The 25,324-nt window shown below is 41.5% G+C and overlaps 2 protein-coding genes, 1 non-coding gene and 1 pseudogene across 3 annotated transcripts in view; 2 read left to right on the plus strand and 2 right to left on the minus strand.

The window, feature by feature from the left end:
- The window catches only part of ELP1 (elongator acetyltransferase complex subunit 1), a 57,741-nt gene extending 41,663 nt beyond the window's left edge, over positions 1–16,078 (minus strand). The window contains exons 1-10 of the mRNA XM_065947051.1: positions 15,804–16,078; positions 11,743–11,905; positions 11,185–11,337; positions 9,413–9,494; positions 8,697–8,777; positions 5,576–5,661; positions 3,390–3,486; positions 2,946–3,036; positions 1,738–1,861; positions 694–787 (exon numbers count right to left, since the gene is read on the minus strand). Coding sequence (XP_065803123.1) covers positions 694–787; positions 1,738–1,861; positions 2,946–3,036; positions 3,390–3,486; positions 5,576–5,661; positions 8,697–8,777; positions 9,413–9,494; positions 11,185–11,337; positions 11,743–11,892 — 958 coding nt within the window. The 5' untranslated portion in view covers positions 11,893–11,905; positions 15,804–16,078. The remainder of the gene's footprint in view (positions 1–693; positions 788–1,737; positions 1,862–2,945; positions 3,037–3,389; positions 3,487–5,575; positions 5,662–8,696; positions 8,778–9,412; positions 9,495–11,184; positions 11,338–11,742; positions 11,906–15,803) is intronic.
- A 147-nt stretch (positions 16,079–16,225) lies between these two features.
- ABITRAM (actin binding transcription modulator) lies at positions 16,226–25,093 on the plus strand. Its single transcript, XM_065946407.1, has 6 exons — positions 16,226–16,429; positions 18,065–18,116; positions 18,731–18,860; positions 21,487–21,563; positions 21,645–21,714; positions 21,806–25,093. The coding sequence occupies exons 1-6, from the start codon at positions 16,333–16,335 to the stop codon at positions 21,965–21,967; spliced, it is 588 nt and encodes a 195-aa protein (XP_065802479.1). The 5' UTR covers positions 16,226–16,332; the 3' UTR covers positions 21,968–25,093.
- On the plus strand, positions 17,190–17,261 carry TRNAC-ACA (transfer RNA cysteine (anticodon ACA)). The gene has a single exon. It is a non-coding gene; the product is annotated as a tRNA-Cys (tRNA).
- On the minus strand, positions 22,180–22,696 carry LOC136176334 (ankyrin repeat domain-containing protein 26-like; annotated as a pseudogene).
- Positions 25,094–25,324: the final 231 nt, after the last annotated feature.

Below are 25,324 nucleotides of genomic sequence, written 5' to 3' on the forward strand. Positions count from 1 at the left end.
TATATACTGAAAATAATATTTACAATTTGATTTACCATTTAAAATCTATAAAAGATTCTTTCTTATATCTAACCTCATTTCTCTTTCACTTCCACAGTATTCCTTTGGCTAACATTCTGATTTGCTACAGTAATATCCATGAAGAAAAAGCAATAATGAGTTGGTTGTTTGATACGTCAACTTGGCTAGGCTATGGTGTCTAGTTGTTTGATGGAACACTAGTCTAGATGTTGCTGGGAAGGTATTCTGCAGATGTGATTAAACTTTCAAATCAGCTGACTCCATAATGTGGACAGATCTCATCCAAAGAGTTTATGACCTTAAGGGCAAAACCTGAGGCTTCCCAGAGAAAAAGGAATTTTGCCCCAAGACTGTAACAAAGAATCCTGTCTGAGTTTCCAGATTGTGGGCCTGTCTTATCTCAGATTCTGGACTCAAGACTGCAACATCAACTCTTCACTAATTTTCCAACCAGCCAGCCTACCCTGATTCTATTTCTCTAGGGAACTCTGCCTGATACATAACTGAAATCATCCCATGGAAATTCCATAACCACTCCCTCATCTCCACCTGCCTGCTCAGGTGTCTTTGATCCGTTTCAGGATTAAGTGGAAGGGACAAAGGAAAGTCTATGGCGTACTACTTTCAACTTCACTCTATGGGGCAGAAGCCTAGATATCGGTGCTGTCTTACCGTAGGTTTTCAGAGATGAATTTTCTTCCCTCTGAAGTTCTTCCAACCAAACTGCAAGCACAGTGGAATCTGCATTCCAGAAAAGGCCATTAACCTAACAGGGAAAAAAGACCTGTCATTGGCCTTTAACTATATATTTATCTCAAAATCTTTACAAAAGCTACATTCCCTACTCTCACAAGTCAAATAATTCCACAGTGGAGTCGATCCCTAGCTGTAAATTATTAACCTATGGAGTTATTAAGCATATCTGTCATCACATGTAGAGGACATTTTAAAAAATGCATTATGTCTAAATACTTAACCAAATGCAAGGTGATATTTTTAGACAATCAGGGAAATTTGATTACAAACTAGATGTTAGATAATATTAATCAATTATTACTAATTTTGTAAGGTGTGATAATGGAATTGTGGTTACATAACGAAAAATGTTCTTAACTGTTAGAGAAAAGAATATTGAAATAAGATTTCTAGAATGAAAATCCTAGGAAATTTTTACAAAGTGTGTGTCTGTGTGTGTGTATGTAGGCCAGAGAGTAAATAACAGATGACAATAATTTTGAAAAATGCTGGTATATATCTGATGAAAGTAATAGGCACATAGGAGTTCATTAAACTCTTCTCTCAATTTTTATTAAATTTAATTTTTTTTACATAATTAAAAATAATCATGATTTGTTTCTGATCCCACAAAGATCCAAATGGTACACAACCTTCTTAAGGATTAAATGTTATAAGTGATAAGTATCTTTCTCACTGGAAGAATCACGCTTTTGTCAAAATAAACAATAAAAACTAGCATTTCTATTTCTGTGTTTTATCTAGTGTGAGGAAAGAATGCCATTTTTTTCCTCAGCAAAACCTCCTTAAGAAAAACAATTTCTGTTTAAAAAAAAAAAAAAAAAGTCAGTCATAGGAAGCCACTGCTTTTGTTACTAACTATTCCGGGGCTTCTGTTTACACACCTATATCAGACACAAACTTTCTCTACAACTGTGGACAGTCCTCTAAATTTGATGCTGAAAGAACTAAGGCACCTACCTTAACCTCATCTTTGAAGAAAGGAAGTGTAAACTGTCCGTGGATAAGTCCATTTTTCTCAAAAAACACAACATCCTGCTGATTGGGTTTATCTTGCGTAGATGCAATCAAACTGCCTGAAGGCCTAAAAGCAAAAGCACAGTGTCAGAACATAGAAAAGTTCACCCAGCTGGTGAAGAACAAGATGAAATTCAAAGAAACAAGTTTTTTCTACAAAAACAAGAAGCCTCCACCCAAGGAAGTTTTAAATTCTGTATTTCCTGGCAAGCAGTCACCCTAGTGTGGGACTCGATCTACCCAGAGGAGGCAGTGCCTTTTCCTGATTTGTCCACACAAAGATTCTATTTGCCCACAAAGCATCAGAATTAGACTGCACTTGGCTGACTTTCGAAAAATACCAATAAACTATTTAAACCATTCCCAGTATAATGTCCAATAATGCCACAACCTACTTCTCCTTCAATTATATGTCTTCAGTAATATTCATGTATTCAGTAATGCTCAGGTAAGCAGTCTTAAAGACTTCTCAATCTACTGAAAAAGGCTTGATCACTGCATCCTGTTTTTATCTGTCTCTAGAATTTTAATTTAAATACATCTCTCTCTTTGCACTATCATCCAACAGCCACTCAAACAATGGTGGGAAACAGATGTTTAAAACCTAGGGACCTAGGTTTTGCCTGTAACAGATGCTTCTGAGACAGAAGCTATTTCTTCTAACTATAATCAGGACAGCCACATATGACAAGAAGGTGCAACCTGCAAAAGGGTACTGGGTCAACAGGTGACTTGGGCCCAAATGCAGCCTGTCCGTTCCTCAGCGAACAGGTCCCCTTTGTGTGGGAGCTTGTGCAGAGGATGGAAGTCCCTTTCCTAGTCTTCCCCAAAGCGCCACTGCCCCACCGAACTTTGCAGACTGCGACTTCCCTTCTGAGCACCTCTTTCTGTTTTACACAGTGGATTCCTGCAGGCCCTGCCTACGGCAACAAAACGTGTGGGCTTTGCAATGATGAGGTCTGTGAAGCTCAGAATCTACTACTCAAACCACATTCAGACTTCAGAAAACTAAGAAAGATACAGGCTTATAGTCAAATGAGAACAAGTAATTATCCTCTTGTGATTTATAAATACCTACATTCAATAGGTACCACCACCCCTACCCTCGTTCTCTCTGGGGAGGAAGTTACAAGACTCCTTCTCCCACTCACTTCCAAGCCAGAGCAGGACCCAGTCCGGCCACGGGCTCACTGGTTGACTGTAAAGCGAACTCCCGACTCCACACTCTGACCTTTCGAGCCCCTGTGCAGTAGAAAGAGGGGGAAGAAATGACAATGACAAAACTTGGAGCACTGTGATAAATGCTGCCAACTCAGAACTTCCAAACGTCTTCCTTGTTAATAAAAACTGTCATGGTTTTACAAAGCCAACTAGATTAATCTTGCTAAAAAGTTGTATCTAATATGTAGGAGGCTGGACCAAACAGCCTCAAAGAACTCTTCTAATGCTTAGTTCTTTATGCATTTAGCACCTAAAGCAGCACATTGTTAGGTCATGTGCAATGAAAGTAAACCCTCAGAGCAAAAGAAAGAAAAACTCCCTGAACTAAGTAAGATTTTTTAAAAGTTTTATTTAACTGCAACTTATTTCCATACCTGTTTCTGGACAAACAACACTCACAGCAAAAAACTGCCCATCGCCACGCCAGGTAACTTGTGGTCTATGGTCATCCCAGGGCAAAGCAGACTCGTGCTAAAGAGAGGGAAAAACACAGATGTTACTGGGGGCCTTAAATGATCTAGAATCTAACAGTCTCAGGCTATTAAAGTTAAATCTTTTATGTAAGGTTTAAGCTACTTAGAAAATGAGATTCACAGAACCCTCAGGAATCCTTCTGGATGGGCCCTTAGACCCAGAAATCCTCAACCTAAAACAAGACAAAATCCTTCTCTGGGCATTAGAAAGTGGCCTCTAAGCACAGCAACAGAGAAAGAGCTGCAGATCTAGATATTAAAAATATTAAACACAGGAATCTATCAGGTAACTATATACGGAAATAAATGCTTGTCTCAATTTGAGAGAGTAGCATGTTATTTACTGTGTAAGCTTTGCAACAGTGCACAGAAGAATGAAGAAGATGAGAGGAAGGTGGGCAAGGAACAGCTAGAGGAGATAAGTCAGCAGCCATGATGAAAACACGGATAAGCGTCCCGTTCCGCAGCACAGAAGGAAGAAAGGTTTCAAGTGCCACTTGCATCTTAGTCCTGAAAGCCTTGAAGACAGAAGCCAATTCTGTTGGCTGGGGACCAGTGACCACATGGGCAGCCTTCATCAGCTTCCAGGACAGCTAAGTCAGAATGGCGCTAATGCTACAATCGGCACAGCAGGGAATACACAGCAGCCTGACGAGGTTTATTCTCAATGACACCGCCCTGCAGTAGAGAATGCAAACTTCCGCCAGTGAAGGGCTGAGACAAAGTAGGAGTCACATGAAATAAATTATGGATGGGAAATGCAAATGGCAGGCAGTGTATGGTTTTCATCTATTCTAGAAGGTCAGCTCAGGCAAACTTCCCATGTAGTACAGACAAAAATGCTTCCATCTTATTCCATTCTACAAAGGGCCCATATCCTGGGATGATCCTCAATTCATCTCTCTCTCACCGCACATCTGATCTATTATCAATAAATTCTGTAGGCTCCATCTTCAAAATGTATCCAGAAAGAAGGAAAACATAAGAATTTCATCCGAGAAGAGAAATCAGGAAAAGAAAAAAAATCTAATATAAATGTAAATAGGAAAAGTATCAAAACATACACGTGAATTCTCAACAATGAATATAGGGGAGCAGCTCCTTCTAGGGAAGAAGTGGAAGAGTGTCAGGAAGGGATACAGAGTGTTTCATTTCTGTCTGCAATGACTTTTTTTTTTTTAATAAATATTGGTTATAATTATTCTGTGAAAAAAAAATGACTGACTAACTTAGCAATATAAAAGAAAAAGAGGATCTTTCTCATTCCCTAATGTCTCTAAACAGCTTATGTCCATGACCACCCTCTACGTGTGAAACAGAGCAGGACCCTACGGTGATCCTTGCCCCCCACCCCACTCCTCCACCATGGCCTCAGCTTGTCTGTTGTCCATGGAAAAACTTCAGCTAAACAATAAATTCAATCAGAGAGGTGAGAAAAACGAAGAAACAAAGGAAAACAGCCAAACAAGACTAAGTAATAATAGTTTAGTCATTAAGCATAGTCAAGGACCTTTAATTCCTCAACGTCCATAGCTAATTTTCTGAGCCATATCCTGTGAGCTATCTTAAGAGATTCTAAAACCCCCACTGGGTGAAAGAAGTTAACTACACGATGACCGGACTGTAGCCATGACATAAGTTGCCACAATTCTGAGAACTGGCCTCAAAGAAATGGGGACAAACTGAACCTAGAACTAAAGATTAACTGTACTTAAAATAATCAAGATGACATGGATCAGACCACCACATGACCAATTTCAAGGTGACTGTCAGAGCTGACTTTACTGTTTCTGCATGGAGTCCTGTCACTCAGTCTATAAAAACTCTTGCCCAATGGATACTCGGGTGGGGCTGGGGGAGAGGGAATGCCAGGCTTTGGAGAGGAGTGCACCCCCTTTCCCCTCACAGTTGTCAGCATCCGGAATAAAGCAAACTTTCCTTTCCACCAACTCTGCCTCTTGATTGGCTTTAGAGCAGCAAGCTGTTGGATCCCTTTCTGTAACATCTGGACACTCAAGAGTTCCTGGTGGGTAGCAGAACTTCTATTTGTTCCAAACAAAGTTCTTTATCCATCAGACCAACCTTACCATTTGCATCTGAAAAGCTGCTTGCCTGCCTTCAGATCCATGGAACTGCGTCTCCTTCCTGCCCCAACCAACAGTGATGAACTTGCCTAAAGAACAATTGAGTGAGAACATGCAAGACAATCAATAAGCTAAATAAAATAAAAGCCAATTCATGAAGCTGGGTCCTCTGAGACCTCTCAATAAATTGACCAGCAGTCAAGATGTTAAAAACCTATGTTTCACATTATATGCTCAGTGATTTTGAAGACTCTGAAATACTCTTATTTTGGAACATTACTGCCATCATATATAAATTCCCTTGATGACAGTCAGCAATCTACCTCACTTGACAAGAAAGAACGAAACGTGAAAAACCTATGTGATATGTCCATGGATAACAAAAACATAAGAACTAAGAGTCGGGAATAAAATTCCAATTTTAAATGTTCAATTTGCTAAATGTATCCAACCTCCTTGCTAGTGAGGGAGATCACAGATTATGGAATTCAACTCCTCAGAGAGACAGAGACTGAGACCCCCTCAGGGACAGAGGCCAAAATCAGATCACAGGGCTTCTGCCTTCCAAGCTGGGCTTCTTTTAAAATCATAATGCTGAGCTACTACCTAAAATATAAAGTCAGAGTTGCCGAAATGATGCAGCTCTTCTGTTCCTGGAAGTAGGATCCGGCATCCTCCAGACGTACAGCTACTACAGAGATGTTCTTGAGAGCATCCATCAGATTCAGGACCCAAATACTTCCTCCCTACAACTGACGCTGACTCTGCTGAAGCAGGGCTGCTTATAACTTCTATGAATTACGGGTTGGCACGACTGTTTCCAGTCTGCTCTGCTTGGGCACCTCCAAATATCGTACGGATCACACCGCAGAGCATGCCCTGTGCTGTATGCAAACAGTAGGGCCTACCCTGGTGCATGCCCCTGGGTTTCTACGCAAAAGCTTCCACGGAGAGGTAAAGGGTCTGGGGGGAAGCAGAAAGCCTTTCCCAGTGGGGGATCAGATAATAAGTGATGGGACTACCACAGAAATCAGCAAACTATAGCCTCATGACAAATCATTACAGCATCATTACAAATAAAGTTGTACCGGAGCACAGCCAAGCCCATTTCTTTATGTATTATCTCCAGGTGCTTCCCTACGTCGTCAGCAGAGTTGGATAGCTCCAACAGAGACCATACGGCCTGTAAAGCTGAAAAACATTACTATCCAGCTCTTTACAGAACAAGTTTGACCCCTGGGTTAGAAGAAACACCTCTATTCACCACTTCACAGAGTGACTTTTTGTACTGACAAATACATTTTTAAGACCCAGGACCCTGCCTTGGACCCCTCCTCCTTTGACATATTTTATCAGACTTACGAAAAAGTTGACAGGATGAACTAGAGAGCACTTTCCCATGCAAAGCTGTGTGCTTCTTACCTCTATGACAACCTCTATGACTGTCCTCAAAGCTGGATGCCCCAGAGTCCCACCCTGGACCCTCGATCCAGCTCCATACCTGCTCCCTGAGCTAGCAAAACTGTAGCTTCTGTCAATGACTCCCAGTCCACAGCTCTGGCTTCTGCTGAGCATCAGCTCCTTCTAATTTACCTGCTTCACGTGGTGATCCCATATGGCCCTTCAACAAATTCAAAACAGAATTCACCACCCACCTCTTACAGACCACATTTCACCACCTTTTCTCTCAGATACTGGCATCTTTATTCTCACAACCTAAGTTTCTGGCGACAGTCCAACTAAACTTTCTCCTTCACCTTACACACCAAAAGCCTATTTATTTCATTCTCTAAACTGGTATTTCTCAAACTAGCTAGGGCAAAAGAGGAACCAGGCATGTATATTCCAAAAATTTTTCTCATAATTCCAAAAAATGTATCCCTATCTTCACTGAGAATCAAAACTTTTCTACATTTCCCCCCTTTTCTAGTCCCACACCCACCTTCATCTCTCACCTGGGTTCCTGTAGCAGCCTCCTACCAGGTCACCCTGTCTCCAGTCTCTTCCCTCTCCAACAATCAATTGTGCATCATCAAAACCTTTCATGACTGATTTGTAATTCATCAACTTCTCTATCAAACTTAATCAAAATCTCTCCCTTTTATTTCATTCCACATCCATATCCTCTCACTAGGCAATGCCGAAGTACTCACAGTTGCCTGAACCAGCCAAGACGTGTCAAAGGCTTCTATGAAACATCCCTGCCTTGGAAAGAACTGATTCAGTTACTTGGACCACTCCCCCATCCTCAACCCTCATCCACCCAACACCAGATAAGCCAGAGCTCAGCTCAAGTTGGCCTCCTCTGGGAAGTCTTCCCTCCCCATGACCCCTTTTCTCTCCTTCTGCCACCCTAATACTTCCAATGTTCTGTTATTATTGAACCAACGGGATCCCTTAAGGGAAAAGCAGTTTTAGCCACAGTACCAAACCCACTGCTGGGTTCACAGTACCACTCAAACATTATTTCTGAACAAATTATTTTTGAATGAAAAAATGAGCAGCAATTTTCTAAATGATTTCTTAGTTGGCTGAAAAAGATAACATGAAGTTAGAACTCAGCAAAAGTTAAAATACCATCGCCCCCACTCCCCTCCTCAATCAAGCCAGCTACCTGGTACCCTCAAGTTGGTCAGAGCTGCTTGGACTCAAGAAGCATCTCCACTCTTCTTCTCTTCAATACTTCCATGGCCTAGTGCCCATATCACCTCAGCTAGATCTGAGCAAGAAAACAATCTGATGGTTCCCATGACAACTCAGGTCTAATCAATAGGAACAGAAGTCTTGTACTTTCTTGTACTTTCCCCCAAACCGTGTATCAGAAATGCTCTCCTTATTCCAGCCAGTATAGTCCTTTTCATCAAACCCCATGACTAAGCCTATCCTGGGTTTGGGCAATAACAACCCAACCTATAAGCACAGATTCTTATTTCCCAGGTTACTGACAAAGCCAACTCTCAGACCTGAAGAGCCACCAGAGGTATGCCTTTTAAGAGCTGCAATGAACTAAAGGAAGTGGGCTATCAGACACTTAAGTCAGGGTTTAAGCTTCATAGCTCTTTGGGCTTATGACTATCAATCGGCAAGAAAAGTCACAAAATGTTTCAAACAAAGTTATACTTACTTTCACCAAAATCATCCTGGTGGATCTGCTGTTCCATTATTGGTTCAAAGTCTTTTGTCATCATAATTAGGGTCTGCTGACCTTGAAGGAGCACAAACAAGAATGATTTTGTTCTCATTTAACAAGCCTGCCATTCCGTAAGTATCTACAGCACTGCAAGATACAGAGCTGAAGTGGAAGAATTTGTAATCGAAATAAGGAAGACAGAATTCATTCAAAATGTTCTGACTCTCATTAAAAAAAAAAAATAGTTTTGACTGGGTAAGTCACCTGGTGCTTATTCTCAGCTATCTATGTATGTCAAGCTAACATAAAAATGCACATAGCCCTTCCTCCTCCACTAACTGCAAATGTTTAGTCACCAAGATACCTCTTTGAGTGTATAGCTCATCAGGGTGCTAGTTTACAGAATCTCAGCCGGAACGAAAAGATTTATAAGAAAAAAAAAAGGACTAGAAGAGCACTTTTCAGAATCAGTTTATTTTATACAGCAACTCTTCCTCTTAAGAGGATATTAAAATAAATATTGCTGACATTTTTAACTATAACTACAGACTTTGCAGCAACTTTTTAAAACAATGTGTTCAAAAGTAAAACTTAACTCAATTGTTTCAAGAAATGTTGTTTTGAAACCTAAGCACCCTAAAACTTAAGTCTTTGAGCTGTCAGGAGTCATGTCTCATAAAGTGACGAGTTAGGGACGGAGACATGCTTACCTGTGGCAAGCAGCACCAGCTCTTGGTCAGGACTCCAACTCATGACAGAGATACCACTGGCTACACTCCCGACACATTCCAGCTGAGAGAGACATTTTGAAATGTTAAGTGAAATATGAAAATATAAGCACCTTGACAAATATTTGTTATGACCGTAATCAAAATAATCCACAACAAGAACACCCCAAGGTGAAATTAAGTAAACACTTTTTCAGTAACAGGTATTAAGAGACCAGGCGTGATACAGACCATGGGGACTAGATGGGATGACGTCCACTCCATTCCTCCCGTTAAGGAGCTAAAAGATGCCTCTACAGTGGGGTGAGGGCTGTAACTGAGGTCTCTAGGAATTAAGTGTGGAATTAGAGCAAAGAATGACAAACGGCCCAGGTGAGTTCAGGAAAGCCTCTCTGAGGAGATGTTTTAAAGCATAGAAACAGGGCTAGGAAGAAGAGACTGGGGGAAAAAATGTGGTGTTAAGGCACAGAATTATTAAAAAAAAAAGCAGCTAAAAATCAGCTGCCACTAAAGTATACGGTATACACATACGCAGGAACGATGGGGGTGGCGGGTGAGGCTAAAAAGGAATTTGGCAAATAGACAGTGAACCGTCTGATAAGGCACAAGAAGGAACATGGATTCTGTCTTGCAGACACTGTGATGCCACAAATAGGGAGGATCAGCACCATCTGATGGAGACCAGCGGATTACAGGAGCTCAGTAATTAGGAAAAAATTCTACAAAATGTTTTACAAGTAAAAGCACACCTTTTAAATGTGAGAAATACCAATTTATACTTGATGGCTTTGATGTTTCTCACCAGGAACTGAGAAGAAGATTTATCATTGTACTAAATGGAACCGTTAAAAGCAAAGGTACCAGATTTACACTGCCAGGGTTCAAATCTCACCTGAAAACTGTTTGACCTTGGCCTAGCCTCAATTTCCTTTTCTGAAGAATGAGAAAACAACAATCTACTTCACAAGGTTATAATGAAAAATTACAAAATTCATGTAATTTTGCATGAAAAATACTTTTAAAAGTGCCTGGCAGGAAAAAAAAAGTGCCTGACACCCTGTAAACATTTAGTAAGTGCCAGCTGTTATTATTATCCCATGATTAGTAATATCACTCTTGTGACACATCAGTGTTAAAAAGATCACAGCTAAGGGAGTTATCAATGAAGTTTAAAAAACTATCAAGGTGAGTAAAGAAATTCAGAAACTCAGCCTTATGCTAGAGTAGAGAAGGAGGCAAGTCGTTGAAATCTATCTCCTCTGATACTCATAAAATGTGCACAAGATGAAACTGTATCACCTTAGTATCTGTAGTTCAGGGATTCTACAGTCAGTCATCAAAAAGAGGTCTACTCAGCATTCTTAAGGGAAAATATGAGCCGTCTAAACACCCCAAAGACTTCCTAAGCTGAGAAATAAGGGTTACAACTCAGGATCGGATTCTAGCAAGAGGTGAGCCATACCACACAAGAATGGCCACGTTTGAGGTTTTGTTCTTATCTGGAATGCTCTCATTGTTCTAATTAATAAACGCAGCAGACAAAACTGAGTTTAAGAAGAATCCTGAAACACAGCTAAAACCATGCCAACAATTTTCTTGTAAAGAACTGTAAAATGCAAAGACTCTAATTTGCAAAATGCCTAAATATTATGGCTCCTGATATTTTAAACATCTATGAAAAACTACTGACACGATACAAAAAAAGACGTTCGAAGATACTTGAGATTTCCTCCTTCTTGGTCTCCCTCACTCACCTGGTGTGTGGTGAGATTACAAAGCAGGACATCTCCAGAGGCTGTGGCCACACACACAGACTCCTGGTCCAGCAAGTCCTGAATACCAACGATGCAGCCACTTCCATCCTCTGGGAGAAAGCCTTCTGCCACCAAAGGAATTTCATTTTTCACCTTTCACCAAGACAAACAAGCAAATTAAGTCAATCTACTCTCAAGAACAATTCATAACATTTCTATAAGTAAAACTTTTTTTTAATGTTTCTTTTATAATACAAAAGCTTTCAAAAATTTTTTCCTAGATTAAAATCCAAACTTTCACTTGAGAAATATCACAACACTACCATCTTTAGCAAAGAAAACAGTTAATATGCTTCTTTTGCCAAGCAAACTTAAAACAAAAACCTGGTCTCTTTGGAGATACCCAATAAAACATGAAGCTAAAAAGTACAATTTTCTAAATCTACACAGTCTGGGGAAAAGGGACTAAGAATATCATTACCTAAAATACACTAGTAGCAAAATATAATTAAGGGGAGATATCAGAATTCACCCAAATAACTTCCATCAATAGCTTACCTCTCTCGTGACAGGGTCTACCTCTACCAGTCCACGTTCTGAGCCGATAAGCACTGTCCCCTGCTCGGTTCGGAGAGAGAGGCACTGTGGTTTCCCTTGAACCTGAATATTCCTGAACTCCAGGCTCCGAAGTAACTTTAGATTTCTCATGATGAAGCAAGGCCTAAAAAAAAAGTACAAATACCCTTAATGAAGCTTTATCTGAGAAATAGAAACAGCTTTATAACGACAAATGACACTCCAGTACAAGCAAAATGATTCAGGGAGCAGAGAAGTCAGAATAACCAGGAAAAAAAAAAGATTTAATCTGAACCCACAGAGAGACAAGTGATAGCAACCTAATCAATTGTTTAAATCTAGGGTTTACAAAGTGAGGCTGTGAAATCTATTTTACATTCTCACTCTTTGGAAGAGGCAAGATTCTCAACTTCAGAGTTTTTTCTTCAAAAAAGATTTACCATCAGTTATTTTGTGAGGAAGCTAAGAACACAATGAATGAGAAAACATGTTACTTTTGCACATGAGGATATCTTTGTAACTTGGCAGGTTTACAAAATTATATAAAAATCTACATGTATACATACTGGCAGGTGAAGAAAATACAATTACTTTAATATCACCAACTACATTTATAAACTGGCTTTATATCTTAATTAAAAAGTTAAAATTAAAATCAAACTGAAATAAAGAAAAGCATTTACGGCTCTCAGAGAGAAAAAACACTACGAAATTACAATAGGATCCTTCAAAACGATGATCAACAATTGGAGGAGTTTGATAACCTAATATCACTACTTCACGTAACTCCACTTTTCTGGTCTGGTTTTCACCAGGGCAATAGAAAAGCTGCGAAATGAATGATCAAAGAAAATATACTTTGGTTTGGCAAAATCAGACTTGCTTTAATGCATAACATTATCTAAGAGGGAAAAAAAAGCTTATATGCTAGATATTTATATCCAGACCCCTTTAAGGTTTATAAGTAGAATTCCCTAATTTACGTTGCTGCTGCTGCTACTGCTAAGTCACTTCAGTCGTGTCCAACTCTGTGCGACCCCACAGACGGCAGCCCACCAGACTCCCCCGTGCCTGGGATTCTTCAGGCAAGAACACTGGAATGTGTTGCCATTTCCTTCTCCATAACTTACGTTAGGAGTGACAATTACACAGACCACACTGGAATAATTGTCACCTTAATCCAAGGTGAATTCTCTCATCTTGCATTTTGTGCATATGACAACGAAAGAATAAACACAAGTCATTTCTTATACTACATAGCAGATTAAGCGCAGTTTGAATGAGGCAACATAAAATGTGAGTTCAGAGGAAGGCAAGACCACATGGTAGAAGTGAGGAACACAATCAAGGCAGACAATGGTTTTGGAAGCTTTCATGACATATATATTTAAGAACTCCTGGGAATTATTTGAACCTGTATTCTACCATGCAGACTTTTAATCTAGATCTAATCCCGTATAGAAAGCTTGGGTTTTTTCAAAGTATACAGAAATTACAGTATCTTTCATCTAAAGACACCACAAAGATGACCACTGACATAGTTTGAAAGGAAGATCTGAGATGAGAGAATGTCTGGGCGAGAGGGGGGTAAACAAGGAACAGCAAGAGATGAAAACAGGCGACAGAGGACGAAATGTATTTCAGGCTGGTTTCAGTTCAGTTCAGTTCAGTTCAGTCGCTCAGTCGTATCTGACTCTTTGCGACCCCATGAATCGCAGCATGCCAGGCCTCCCTGTCCATCACCAACTCCCGGAGTTTACTCAAACTCATGCCCATCGAGGCGGTGATGCCATCCAGCCATCTCATCCTCTGTCGCCCCCTTCTCCTCCTGCCCGCAATCCCTCCCAGCATCAGGGTCCTTTCCAATGAGCCAACTCTTCACATGAGGTGACCAAAGTATTGGAGTTTCAGCTTCAGCATCAGTCCGTCCAACGAACACCCAGGACTGATCTCCTTTAGGATGGACTGGTTGGATCTCCTTGCAGTCCAAGGAACTCTCAAGAGTCCTCTCCAACACTACAGTTCAAAAGCATCAATTTTTCGGCGCTCAGCTTTCTTCACAGTCCAACTCTCACGTCCATACATGACCACTGGGAAAACCATAGCCTTGACCAGATGGACCTTTGTTGGCAAAGCAAGCTGGTTTAGCTAATAATTATGCTGTTATTGTTGCCATGATAAGATCATCAAAATGTCTTTCTGTAAACTTGTATTCTATTCATCAATAACCTCTGGAACCAGCATAATAATGTGGAAGATAAAGGCACAAGGAACTGAGGACTCCCTTTTTCCTGTAACCTTGCTGCTCCAGTCAATGTCGCCCCAGCAATGGACCTTCCTCCTTCCAGGGGCCCTTGGTCCCAGTCTCTAGCACTCCCAGGACCAGCCTGGTAACAACCACCCCAGAGGTACCTGCACTAACCAGACAGGTGCCCCTCCAGGTGCCTGACATCTACTAACATGGAGCTCCTCCTCTGAATTCCGGAGTTATCTACACCAGCTTCACAATGTCTCTCCTTTAAGGTTAAGTCATGATAATCCCAATGGCTTCGCTTGTTTTGATCCTCAGATCTAGCTAAGTGTTGTAACTTCTTCCAGCAGTTTACTTTTTAGTTATTTCACTGCTCCTTTCTGCTTTTTGATCTTCCAGGAGCTACTTAATCACTTCTTCCTATTAAATTCTGTTGAAATACAGTGTGTTTTCTGCTTTCCTGACTAGACCCTAAATGACAGACATAGCAAACAACCTGAGTTCTCAAATCACTGAGCTTTCAATATCACCAGCCAAGGGCAGCTCACCATTCATCCCCCTTCTCCCCAACCCTCCCAGCCTTAAAATGAACTTCTCTAAATTTTCACACCCATTATCTTTATTCCTTTATCTTCTCAGAAGTGTCCTATTCCTTTTCAAGACCAGGAAAGGAGAACCCTCCAAACTTCCCAGGACCTCGGCTTATCAGTCCCTTTTTACATCTGCAATCTCCAACTCCCCTGCCCTCCATGATTCATCCTTTCTCAGCCCGTTAATGTGCTAAAGATCTCACCACAACACAGATCAATCCTGGATCCTCTTTGCAATTCTGACAACGCCTCTATTTTCTTCCTTTGCTCCTCATCCATTCACCTCTTATCTAACTATCATGTCCATGACCGTTAAGTACCAAACAGATCATTAATATTCTTATTAGATCTAAATGTTTAGCCCTGACCTTCCCCAAACTGAACACTAAACTCACATTTTCAACCTCCTACTGCTAGGATTTCTCAAATGCAAACCTGTTAAATGGCTTACTATTCTTGACCAAATTAGTTTCCCCGCTGGGGATATGGCATTTCTACTTTCTCTGCCCTTCAAGTTCTAACAGTGTTTGCTTTCCTTTTGCCCACACTTTCATAACAAACTATTCACTGGGCAGGTTACTGCCCTGCCTGTCAATGTACGGTTTGAATCCTTTACACAGTATGTAACCCTACCATCGGCTACATCAAACACTGACTGAGCACTTGCTAAGTGCTAATTCTGGACAAGAATTGACTACAGTCACTGCCTCCACAGAGGTCACAGGGTAACAGGGGAGAGGGCCACCTAGGAGAGCATATAACATGGAGAAGCACAGGGACGACATTTCCAAGAAAAAGTCGCAGGTGCCAAAAGGGGCTCACAACACATCATCTGAACTTCTCTGACCAGCTCTCTCTCAAGTGCATTGTTAGGCTTTAATTGGTGCATTAACTGGCTCAGCTGTATTGTCCGCCCCTGCAAGGAATCGGAGCTTGGGTAAAGTGTGCGACTGGGGGAGCAGCAGGTACTCCCCGCCTGCCACGCCGCGTGGAGCCCTCTGATGGCCGCGGGTGCAGCAGGTGGCAAGTCGGCAGACGGACAACTCAAGGCTCGAGGGCAGAGGTGGTCCCGCCGCACTTCACTCTGGGGCCTGCAGCAGGCAGCGGCAGAGCGCTCGGGGAATCTCTTCATCCGGACACCCTCTGGAGGACAGGACTCGTCTCTGTGCCCCCCACCACACCTAGGCCGCTTGAGCGCTCACCTGCACCGCACTCCGAGGACCCCCCAAAGAACTGCGTCCACCGCGGGTCGCGCACTCGCCTCAGTCCGCTGCTCTTGAGCTCGCGCGGCGTGCACTGGGTCGCCGTGCCGCTCGACCCCCTCCGGTAGTGGCTGAAGCGGGGCCTCGGAGAGGCTAGCCGCTGGACCCTGACGAGCGAGCGACACCAACCACGACCCCAGCGAGCTGCGCGGGAGTGAGGTCACGAGGAGGAGGGGGCGTGGCCAGCCTTCTCCGGTTCCCCTGCGAAGTACCGTGAGGAGCTGCGCTGGCCACCGCCCCCTACGCTACGTCTTCCTGTCCAGCCTATTGTATTTGACTTCTGCTTTGACGTCAGACGCCAAAGTTCAAAGATTGGCGACGGTAGGCGGAGCCTGCGGGAAACGGAGGAGCTGCGCGCGTGCGCACACCGCGTGTCTCGGCCACACGCCGGAAAGACGACCTGCTCCTGGGCCCGCCGGAGGAAGTGTCCAGGTCCCGGAGGGCGGGGCTTGCAGCCTGGGATGTCGCCATGACTACCGAGCCCGAGGACCCTGTGGCCCCCTTGGCTGCCGAGCCCGCGGTGCCGTCGCTTGTGGACCGTTACTTTACTCGCTGGTACAAAGCGGGTAAGTGGGGGAATGATGTTCGTCTCTCCTGGGCCCCATTGGCACTGTGATGACAGATCATAAGCCACGCGCACTCTCCCCACAGCAGAAGGAACTGGATCTCTGTTCCCCTTTAGGCCAAGGGAATGGTATTCGCAGAGACGTGGAGAAACAGCAGGGTGCATTCGGGGGAGGGTGCGTTGCTTGCGGGTGATAGTCTAAGATGAGATCTCCGAGGGAGGTTGGAACTGGCTTGCAATCTCCTTGAGTACCTAAAGGGTTCTAAGAGACTCAGTGATTCATAAAATGATTTAAACAATCAGGTCGAAACTAAGGTAGAGGCATAGGGAGTGAGAAAAGAGGGTGGGTTAGAAAGAGGCATTTAGATAGCAGGTGCTTCGAACTGTGGTGCTGGAGAAGACTCTTGAGAGTCCCTTGGACAGCAGAATCAAACCAGCCAATCCTAAAGGAAATCAGCTCCGAATGTTCATTGGAAGGACTGATGCTGAAGCTCCAATACTTTGGCCACCTGATGCAAAGAGCCAATTCATTGGAAAAGACCCCGATGCTGGAAAAGATTGAAGTCAGGAGGAGAAGGGGGGGCGGGTGACAGGATGAGGTGGTTGGATGGCATCGCCAACTCAATGGACATGAGTTTGAGCAAACACCCAGAGATAGTGAAGGACAGGGAAGCCTGGTGTGCTGCAGTCCATGGAGTGGCAAAGAATCGGACACAACTGAGTTACTGAACAAGAAAGCAGAATCTATTACACTTCACCACTCCCTGGTGGCTCAGTGGTAAAGAATCTGCCTACAATGCAGGAGTCCCCAGGTTCAATCCCTGGGTGGGGAAAATCCCCTGGAGAGGGGAATGGCAACCCACTCCAGTATTCTTGCCTGGAAAATCCCATGGACAGAAGAGCCTGGTGGGCTACAGTCCATGGGGTCGCAAAGAGTCAGACACGACTGAGCAACTAACACACTCTTACAAGTAGGTATCCTATTGGAGAACTTTGTATACCTTCAAATAAGAGTGATGGGAGCATCATTGGGGACCCTTCTCCACATCCTTGCTTATATTCATTCAGGGATAATAGGTGTAATCATTTTATGCAATATTGAAATATTGTATAATAGCATGTGTCTTACTGGTCAAACCTTGTGTAACCAACCATCAGGTTTATCCTAGATTGAGGGACTTCCTGGAATGCATGACTTTCAGTGCTACCATCAGGATAGTCCTGGGCAAACCAGGGTGAGTTCCTCACTCAAACTGACCAAGAAAACATGTGCTACTATATCATCATATTAAAAAGATGCATCACTAACCATTTTTTTTCCTAAAGAAATGATGAATGTAATCATCTTACAGTGAAGATAAAACAAGATGGAGCAAAGAATTAACATCACTTTGATGTTGAATGAATGATTCCATCTGGTCCAGATTTCTTTTTTTTTTAGTAGTTATAATTTTTAATTGGTCCAGATTTCTTTAACTTCTTTATAGGAAGCCTTTAGGTATATCTTTTTGAGTAATGAGGCAATACCAGTGACATAATGTATCTAGTCTTCACAATTAACTATGAACCAAAGAAAGTACCACACAGTGGCAGTAAATACTGACTCAAGAGCCATAGACTCATTCATTTCTTCTAGATGTCAAAGGAAAACCCTGTGAAGACCACTGTATACTACAGCACTCTAACCGGTAAGCAAATTGGAAATTTTAAATTATCAAAAAAAAATTTTTCTGGTATTGTAGCCCTGGTATGGTCCTGTATTGAATATTCACTAAATGATTTATCTTCCACTGTGTTGAGATGGTATCACATATACAATAGGCATTTGGTTGACAAGAATAAGTTTTTCTTTTCTTTTTTTTTTTAAGAATGAGTTTTTCAATGCTTACACTAAACAAGTAAACTTGATTACTCAGACATCCAAATGGAGGACCATACCCTTAGTCAGCTACTACCTCAAGTAACCAGCCTGTGCCTAACCATGGAATTGCCTGAGCCCATGGAGAGGCCAGGGTGGAAACACAGATGTATATATGGGTGTGCCTCAGTGCTATCTAAATGCCTTGGTACTCTTCCCTTTCAGGGGAAGGAAATTCAATCCCATTTTCTCCATTTTTATTATTGTATTCTTCAGTTAAGCTCCAGCACTAGCTGTGGAAAAAAAGTGCAGGGGAATGGGGAGGGAATGATAAGTTGAGTAAACAAATGTCAGCTCAGCTATTCTTGTGCTAGTAGGGATACCATATTTAGGAGGAAGAATTGTACCATACAATAATACAGGATCAATTTTTGCTCCTCGTAGAATATGTGTCATCACGTTAGCAGGATCTCATCCAGTTCTTCAAAGTGGAAAAACAATTAAAAGCATTTCTTATCAAATCAGTACCAACTGTAGCAGACTTCAGAACAAAGTCTCTGGGAAATTTAAGCGGGTATGTACCTGTATTTCTTTACTTAAATCCTCTATTATCATAATAATGATAGAACCAGTCAGTCTTACAACCAGCAATATATACTCAGCATACTTTACTGGCAGTTACAGATGATTTTAAGAATCATCTTTAACTTTTAACTCTAAAAGAAATTCTCAGGCCAAAAAGATAAGGTATTTCAAAAGGTATATTATCTGTCATATAGGTTCTGTACCACCATCCCTACCATCCCCAGGATAAAGGATGGAGAAAGCGGGCCTTTGAAAAAACAACTCTGGTACCAATATAAGAAGATATATTGTCCCTTCTAATTTTATTGAGCCAGTATGTCAAATTTTATAAAATCTAGGTGATCAATGCTTTTTTGTCACATATTTTCACATGTGAATTTAAAAGAGAAAAAAAAAGTTCTGCAGCAGTGAAAAAAAATCAGTCTTAAGAAAATACACAGTATTTGCTTCATATCATTTCCCATTCCTAAATCATTGCCAGTTTAGTACACATCTAGCTATACCTTGTTCCTCCAAATAGTGTTCAGTTATAGAAAAATGTTACCTCTATCCTCTACAACTCTATGCAATACCAGTACTGTTAATATTAAAGGAGGATATCACACCAAGGACAATTCAATACCATCATACAAAGCCCCCAGATAGGAAAGTTTCAGTGGATGACTTCAGTTCAGTTCAGTTCAGTTCAATTGCTCAGTCATGTCTGACTCTTTGTGACCCCATGGACTGTAGCACGCCAGGCCTCCCTGTCCATCACCATCTCCCGGAGTTTACTCAAACTCATGTCCATTGAGTCAGTGATGCCATCCAACCATCTCATCCTCTGTTGTCCCCTTCTCCTCCTGCCCTCAATCTTGCCCAGCATCACGGTCTTTTCAAATGAGTCAGTTCTTCGCATCAGGTGGCCGACGTATTGGAGTTTCAGCTTCAACATCAGTTCTAGCAATGAACACCCAGGACTGATTGCTTTAGGATGGACTGGTTGGATCTCCTTGCAGTCCAAGGGACTCTCAAGAGTCTTCTCCAACACCACAGTTCAAAAGCATCAATTCTTCAGCGCTCAGCTTTCTTTATAGTCCAACTCTCCCATCCATACATGACTATTGGAAAAACCATAGCCTTGACTAGATGGACCTTTGTTGGCAAAGTAATGTCTCTGCTTTTTAATATGCTGTCTAGGTTGGTCATAACTTTTCTTCTAAGGAGTAGGTATCTTTTTATTTCATGGCTGCAGTCCCATCTGCAGTGATTTTCATTTACTGAGTTCATACAAAGAGTTTCTGCTAATTACCCTCACTGTTCTATAAGTTTATAGAACTTGTTTATACTAGGCCTAAAGGCCTCTAATAAGGTGCCTTCTAATTATTGGTTTCCCCCCCCTCATTCAAGAAGAAAATGGACTTTAAAAAGTATGGACCATTCTTTGAAGTCTACAAACTACAAGTAACAGTATGTGCTTGTGATGTTCCTGTGATAAATCTTTGTCCAAAACAGTAACACCATTGTTACTACTAGGAACAGAGAGGGACCTGCATATGGAACCCTCTGTAGATAAACTTTGACTGGATCTCAGCACTGCTCATCATTTATTCTCCTAAGGGAAGTGACAACGAGTTAAAACACTTCTTTTTGACACAGACCCAGTGGTAGAGAAACCATCTAGGATGAACCCCTAACTGCTTCTCCCAAAAGTGGGGAGTCACAGGGACTAGTATTTTGAAACAAAATCACCACATGCAAGAGAAGTGAAGGGAAGGTGCTGACGCCTGCATACTGCCTAATTAACACTGAGTGGTGAAGAGGCCCTAAAGAACAGCATCTAGACCTCAGATGTTCACTGCAGTAAGAATCCCTGGAAGAAAAGAGCAACACATGAGAGATGCTTCCATCCGTTTCCTATGAGCCTTCCTGTAGGTATTTGTCAGAACCTCCCCAGATACATCTGTACAGTGGAGTACGTGAAACTAAAACCGTGCCATGACATTCAGACAGATTACTGTCAAAATGCAGTATTCCCTAGGGAGAGCCAGGGTAAGGAATAAATTACTCTTAACTGCTACTTAAAACTTTTGTTTTCCACATTTTCCTTAGAGTGCAGTTTTTTAAAATTAGAAAAAAGATCCCTCTTCAACAAGTCTCAGTGATTGACCCTAATGAAGTCCTTTTATCTATTAAAGTTCTAATATAAAAATAAGTGGGAATCTTAAACTAACTTTGTATGACATTGCTGTTGTTTGCTATTATACTGGATTTTATATTATTTATTGATAAGATTTCCCTTCCCTTTTGATATCTTTATGCTTGGGTATATGGAGCTTCCTCATATACAGTTAAATATAAAGTATAATAAGATAAAATATATTCTTAATACATAACGAAACTATTGTCACAGGTGTTTTTGACTGCTTTTTCCCCTAAAGCTTAGGATGTTACCTGACCCGTAGCAAGCATTTGATATATAAATGTGTGAAGAAATGAATGTTTTTTTCTGTACTTTACTCATTTTTCCTTAAAACACGAATTCCAGGAATATATGCTATTGTAACACTGAGGGCTGCCTCTCAAAGAAAAATGAAAATGTTCATCAATTAATTTTTCTTCCCTTTTATTATCAGGGGGCACAGTTTCTCACAGAACTGGCACCTTTGTGTAAGATTTACTGCTCAGATGGAGAAGAATATACCATATCTAGGTAAGTTACTTTTGAACCACAACTTTGGAGAAACAAAGGAGGTGATATTTTTCTTCAAAACAATTTTTTTTTTTTAACTAGCTGTGTTAGAGGACGGTTGATGGAAGTGAATGAAAACATTCTCCATAAACCATCTATTCTTCAAGAGAAGGTAAAAGGGGCTGGGGAAGTAGGAGCCCATCCTGTACGTTTTATCTGATTTTTTAATCATTCATCAGCATTAAATATTGTTTCCCTTCTAGCCATCTACCGAAGGCTACATTGCAGTTGTGTTGCCCAAATTTGAAGAAAGTAAAAGCGTAACAGAAGGGTTATTGACACAAAAGGAGTATGAGGAAGTTGTGCTGAAGCGCCTCAAAGCCACAACAGCTGCCTCATGCGGGGCAAGGACCGAGGTGGAATAAAAGCGACACAGCATCTTTGTCCTTACCCGGCCTCCCAGTCCGTGCACCAGGGAAGGACCAGCACAGGGGAGGCTGACTTCACACGCGCCATCTGCAGGGAGGCCCGATCTTTTTTTTTTTTCCTTTAGTAAAGATTTTCTCATCATTTTTAATGGGAAACAACTCAAATCTCATGGAAACTGTCCAGTAGGGAAATTTTTACTATTGAGTTTTCAAATCATATATTTTTTCTTCAAAATCGGTATATATTATTTTGATGTCTCACAGGTAGGTCCTGATATAGATTTGATCTGCCTGTAGATAATACAGAGGACTAATAATAGAGAATTCAGATACAAATTCAGCAGCACCTTTCCTTAGTTCTCTTGTTATACTCCTGTCCAGCTCCTGCCACATCTTGGTCAAGTAAGTCTCCATGCTGTCATTTGAGCGGTGTGGACTTGAGGTAGAAAACCCTACGTTTGCTCTTGAAATAAGATTTGCATTGAACCCTGAAGCCGGACTGAAATTTCCAACAGAAGAGGGCTCCAGGACTGGCGTGCTGCTATGCGTGCTGAGTAAAGATCTGTTCTGCTCTTTCTCCACCTCAAGTTTGGTGCTGCTCTCTGCCAGCCTCTCATTAGTCTTGTCTCGTTTCTTTTCCAATGACTTTCTAACTTTTAGTTCCTCTAGGTAGGGTTGCTTATATTTTTCCAACTCTGCTTTATTAGAATCTCGAAAAGTTTTCATCTTGGCGAGTTCAGATCCCAAGTCTTTAATTCTGAGTTCCATCTGACTTCTTATGGAAGCAATATGCTCCTCTTGGAACTGCTGTCAATTTTCTTCAGATGCTGCTTGTATCGCTCCGGCCGCTCCTCGCCGGCCCGGCTCACCGCTCACCCGCCGCCCTCGCCCCACTGGCCGGGCCGGGCTCCCCGCTCTCACAACCCCGATCTTAAAACCTGACCAAGTCTTCCTTCTTTGTCTTGCGTAACAAGCCTCAATTCTGTTTTGTCTTCAGCCTCCCAGATCTGACTACCCCTGTACTCACTGTTCTCTTGCTTTTTTCTTTCTAACAACTGGCAAGCAAGAGATGTTTTTCTGGTTAAAAACCAACAAACAAAGCATTTTGAGGAAAAATGTACTCATCATCCTGTAGCCCATTAGAAACTACTATGTTTTGACATAATTCTGTTTGAATGTTATGGCATGGTAACTGTTTTTGCGTCAATGTTACATCATTTTGAAGCTGAAAAACAACTAGCCTTTCTTCCCCCACCTGCTTCACCCCACCGAAATGTCTGGTCTCCCTTAGATTGCCAAGAAGAGGCAAGGGTGTGTAGTTTGTCTTCTCTGTTCTACAGGTTGGCCTTCAGCTCTGAACAATGTAGCATGTAACACTGGCTTCTTAATGGGGGACACATGAAAAGGCTTTGCAAGGGGCTTTGATAACATGGAAGTATTACCATGTGGTGTTAAGTAACACATGTATTTGTGGTCACTCAATCTCAGACTTCAGTTACAAGATAACCAGTGAAGAAGTTCCTATAATTCAAAGACACAGATGCCTCTGTACAGAAAAAAAGCTTTCATATTTAAAGAAACAAAAATCTATGAATTTATGGTTTAAGATTATATATTTACAATGAATTTCAAATAAAAGGGCTTTTTAAATTGTTATTTTTCCTTAGGGGCTGCAACACATACAAACATACAAATATTTGTTTTTAAATAAAAGTTATCATTGATGTGTAAATTCTGTTGGACTTCCATCATCTTTTGCTGTTCAAGTTGTAAGTTATCCTTTTCCCACCCCCACTTGCATTCTGAACTGGATGTGAAACAATGGACTGGTTCAAAATTGGGAAAGGAGTACCTCAAGGCTGTATATTGTCACTCTGCTTATTTAACTTATATGCAGAGTACATCATGCGAAATGCTGGGCTGGATGAAACACAAGCTGGAAGCAAGATTGCTGGGAAAAATATCAATAACCTCAGATATGTAGATACCACCACCCTTATGGCAGAAAGTGAAGAGGAACTAAAAAGCCTCTTGATGAAGGTGAAAGAGGAGAGTGAAAAAGTTGGCTTAAAACCCAGCGTTCAAAAAACTTAAGATCATGGCATCCGGTCCCATCACTTCGTGGCAAATAGATGGTGAAAAAATGGAACAGTGACAGACTTTCTTTTCTTGGGCTCCAAAATCACTGTGGACAGTGATTCCCGCCATGAAATTAAAAGACATTTGCTCCTTGGAAGAAAAACTATGACAAATCTAGACAGCATATTAAAAAGCGGAGACATCACTTTGCTGTCCATGGTCCTCATATAGTCAAAGCTATGGTTTTTCCAGTAATCATGTACGGATGTGAGAGTTGGACCATAAAGAAACGGTAGTACTGGAGAAGACTCTTGAGAGTCCCTTGGACAGCAAGGAGATCAAACCAGTCAATCCTAAAGGAAATCAACCCTGAGTATTCATCTTAAGAACTGATGCTGAAACTCCAATACTTTGGCTACCTGATAGGAAGAGCCAACTCAAAGGAAAAGACCTTGATGCTGGGAAAGATTGAGGGCAGCAGGAGAAGGGGATGACAGGATGAGATGGTTGGATGGCTTCATTGACTCAATGGACATGAGTTTGAGCAAACTCTAGGAGACAGTGAAGGACAGAGAAGCCTGGCATGCTGTGCTCAATGGGGTCACAAAGTTGGACACAGCTTAGCAAATGAACAATTCTCATTTCAAGTATAGAAGCTCTTTTGTGAATAAAGTTTTTAAATTATTTTTGATTTATAAGGAAAATTGTTTTAAGTGCCAGCCTGACTGTCCCCTAAGTATACCCACCAGACGTGATACAAGTAGTAGCCCTGAACCTCTGCTCTTGAGTGTACAGTGAGCTGAAAGTGTAAGCGTAAACCAGCAAATCCCCATTTCATGTAGCACAAATGATTCCCAGAGATGTCATAAAACAAAGATATTAAAGATAGTAAACGAATTATATATCTGTTTTACATATACTGTTACCTCACGGCATTCTCCCATTATTTCCATTGTAATTTAAAAGAATATTTTGGTTTCAGGGAATAAATATCATGTTTGGTGATTTTTATAAAGAAATACCGATAAAGGTCATAATGAAACTGACTGCATCCCATTTTCTTCCGAAGGCCTACAGTAAATTCAAGTTTCCTTCAATAAAATACTGACTAGCTAGGTGGTAGTTCTGTGGTTCTTCAGGATCTGGCACATATTCATTATGAGGGCTGAACCAGATAATTATCAGACAAACTTATAGAAATACTGCCTTTTGGCAAATGGCATGTCCTGTTAGATTTCAAAATGAATTTCAAAGCACTGTGATAAAAGAACAGAA

The sequence above is a fragment of the Muntiacus reevesi genome, chromosome 10 (genome assembly GCF_963930625.1).
Source record: "Muntiacus reevesi chromosome 10, mMunRee1.1, whole genome shotgun sequence".
In the NCBI taxonomy this organism is placed as follows: Eukaryota; Metazoa; Chordata; class Mammalia; order Artiodactyla; family Cervidae; genus Muntiacus; species Muntiacus reevesi.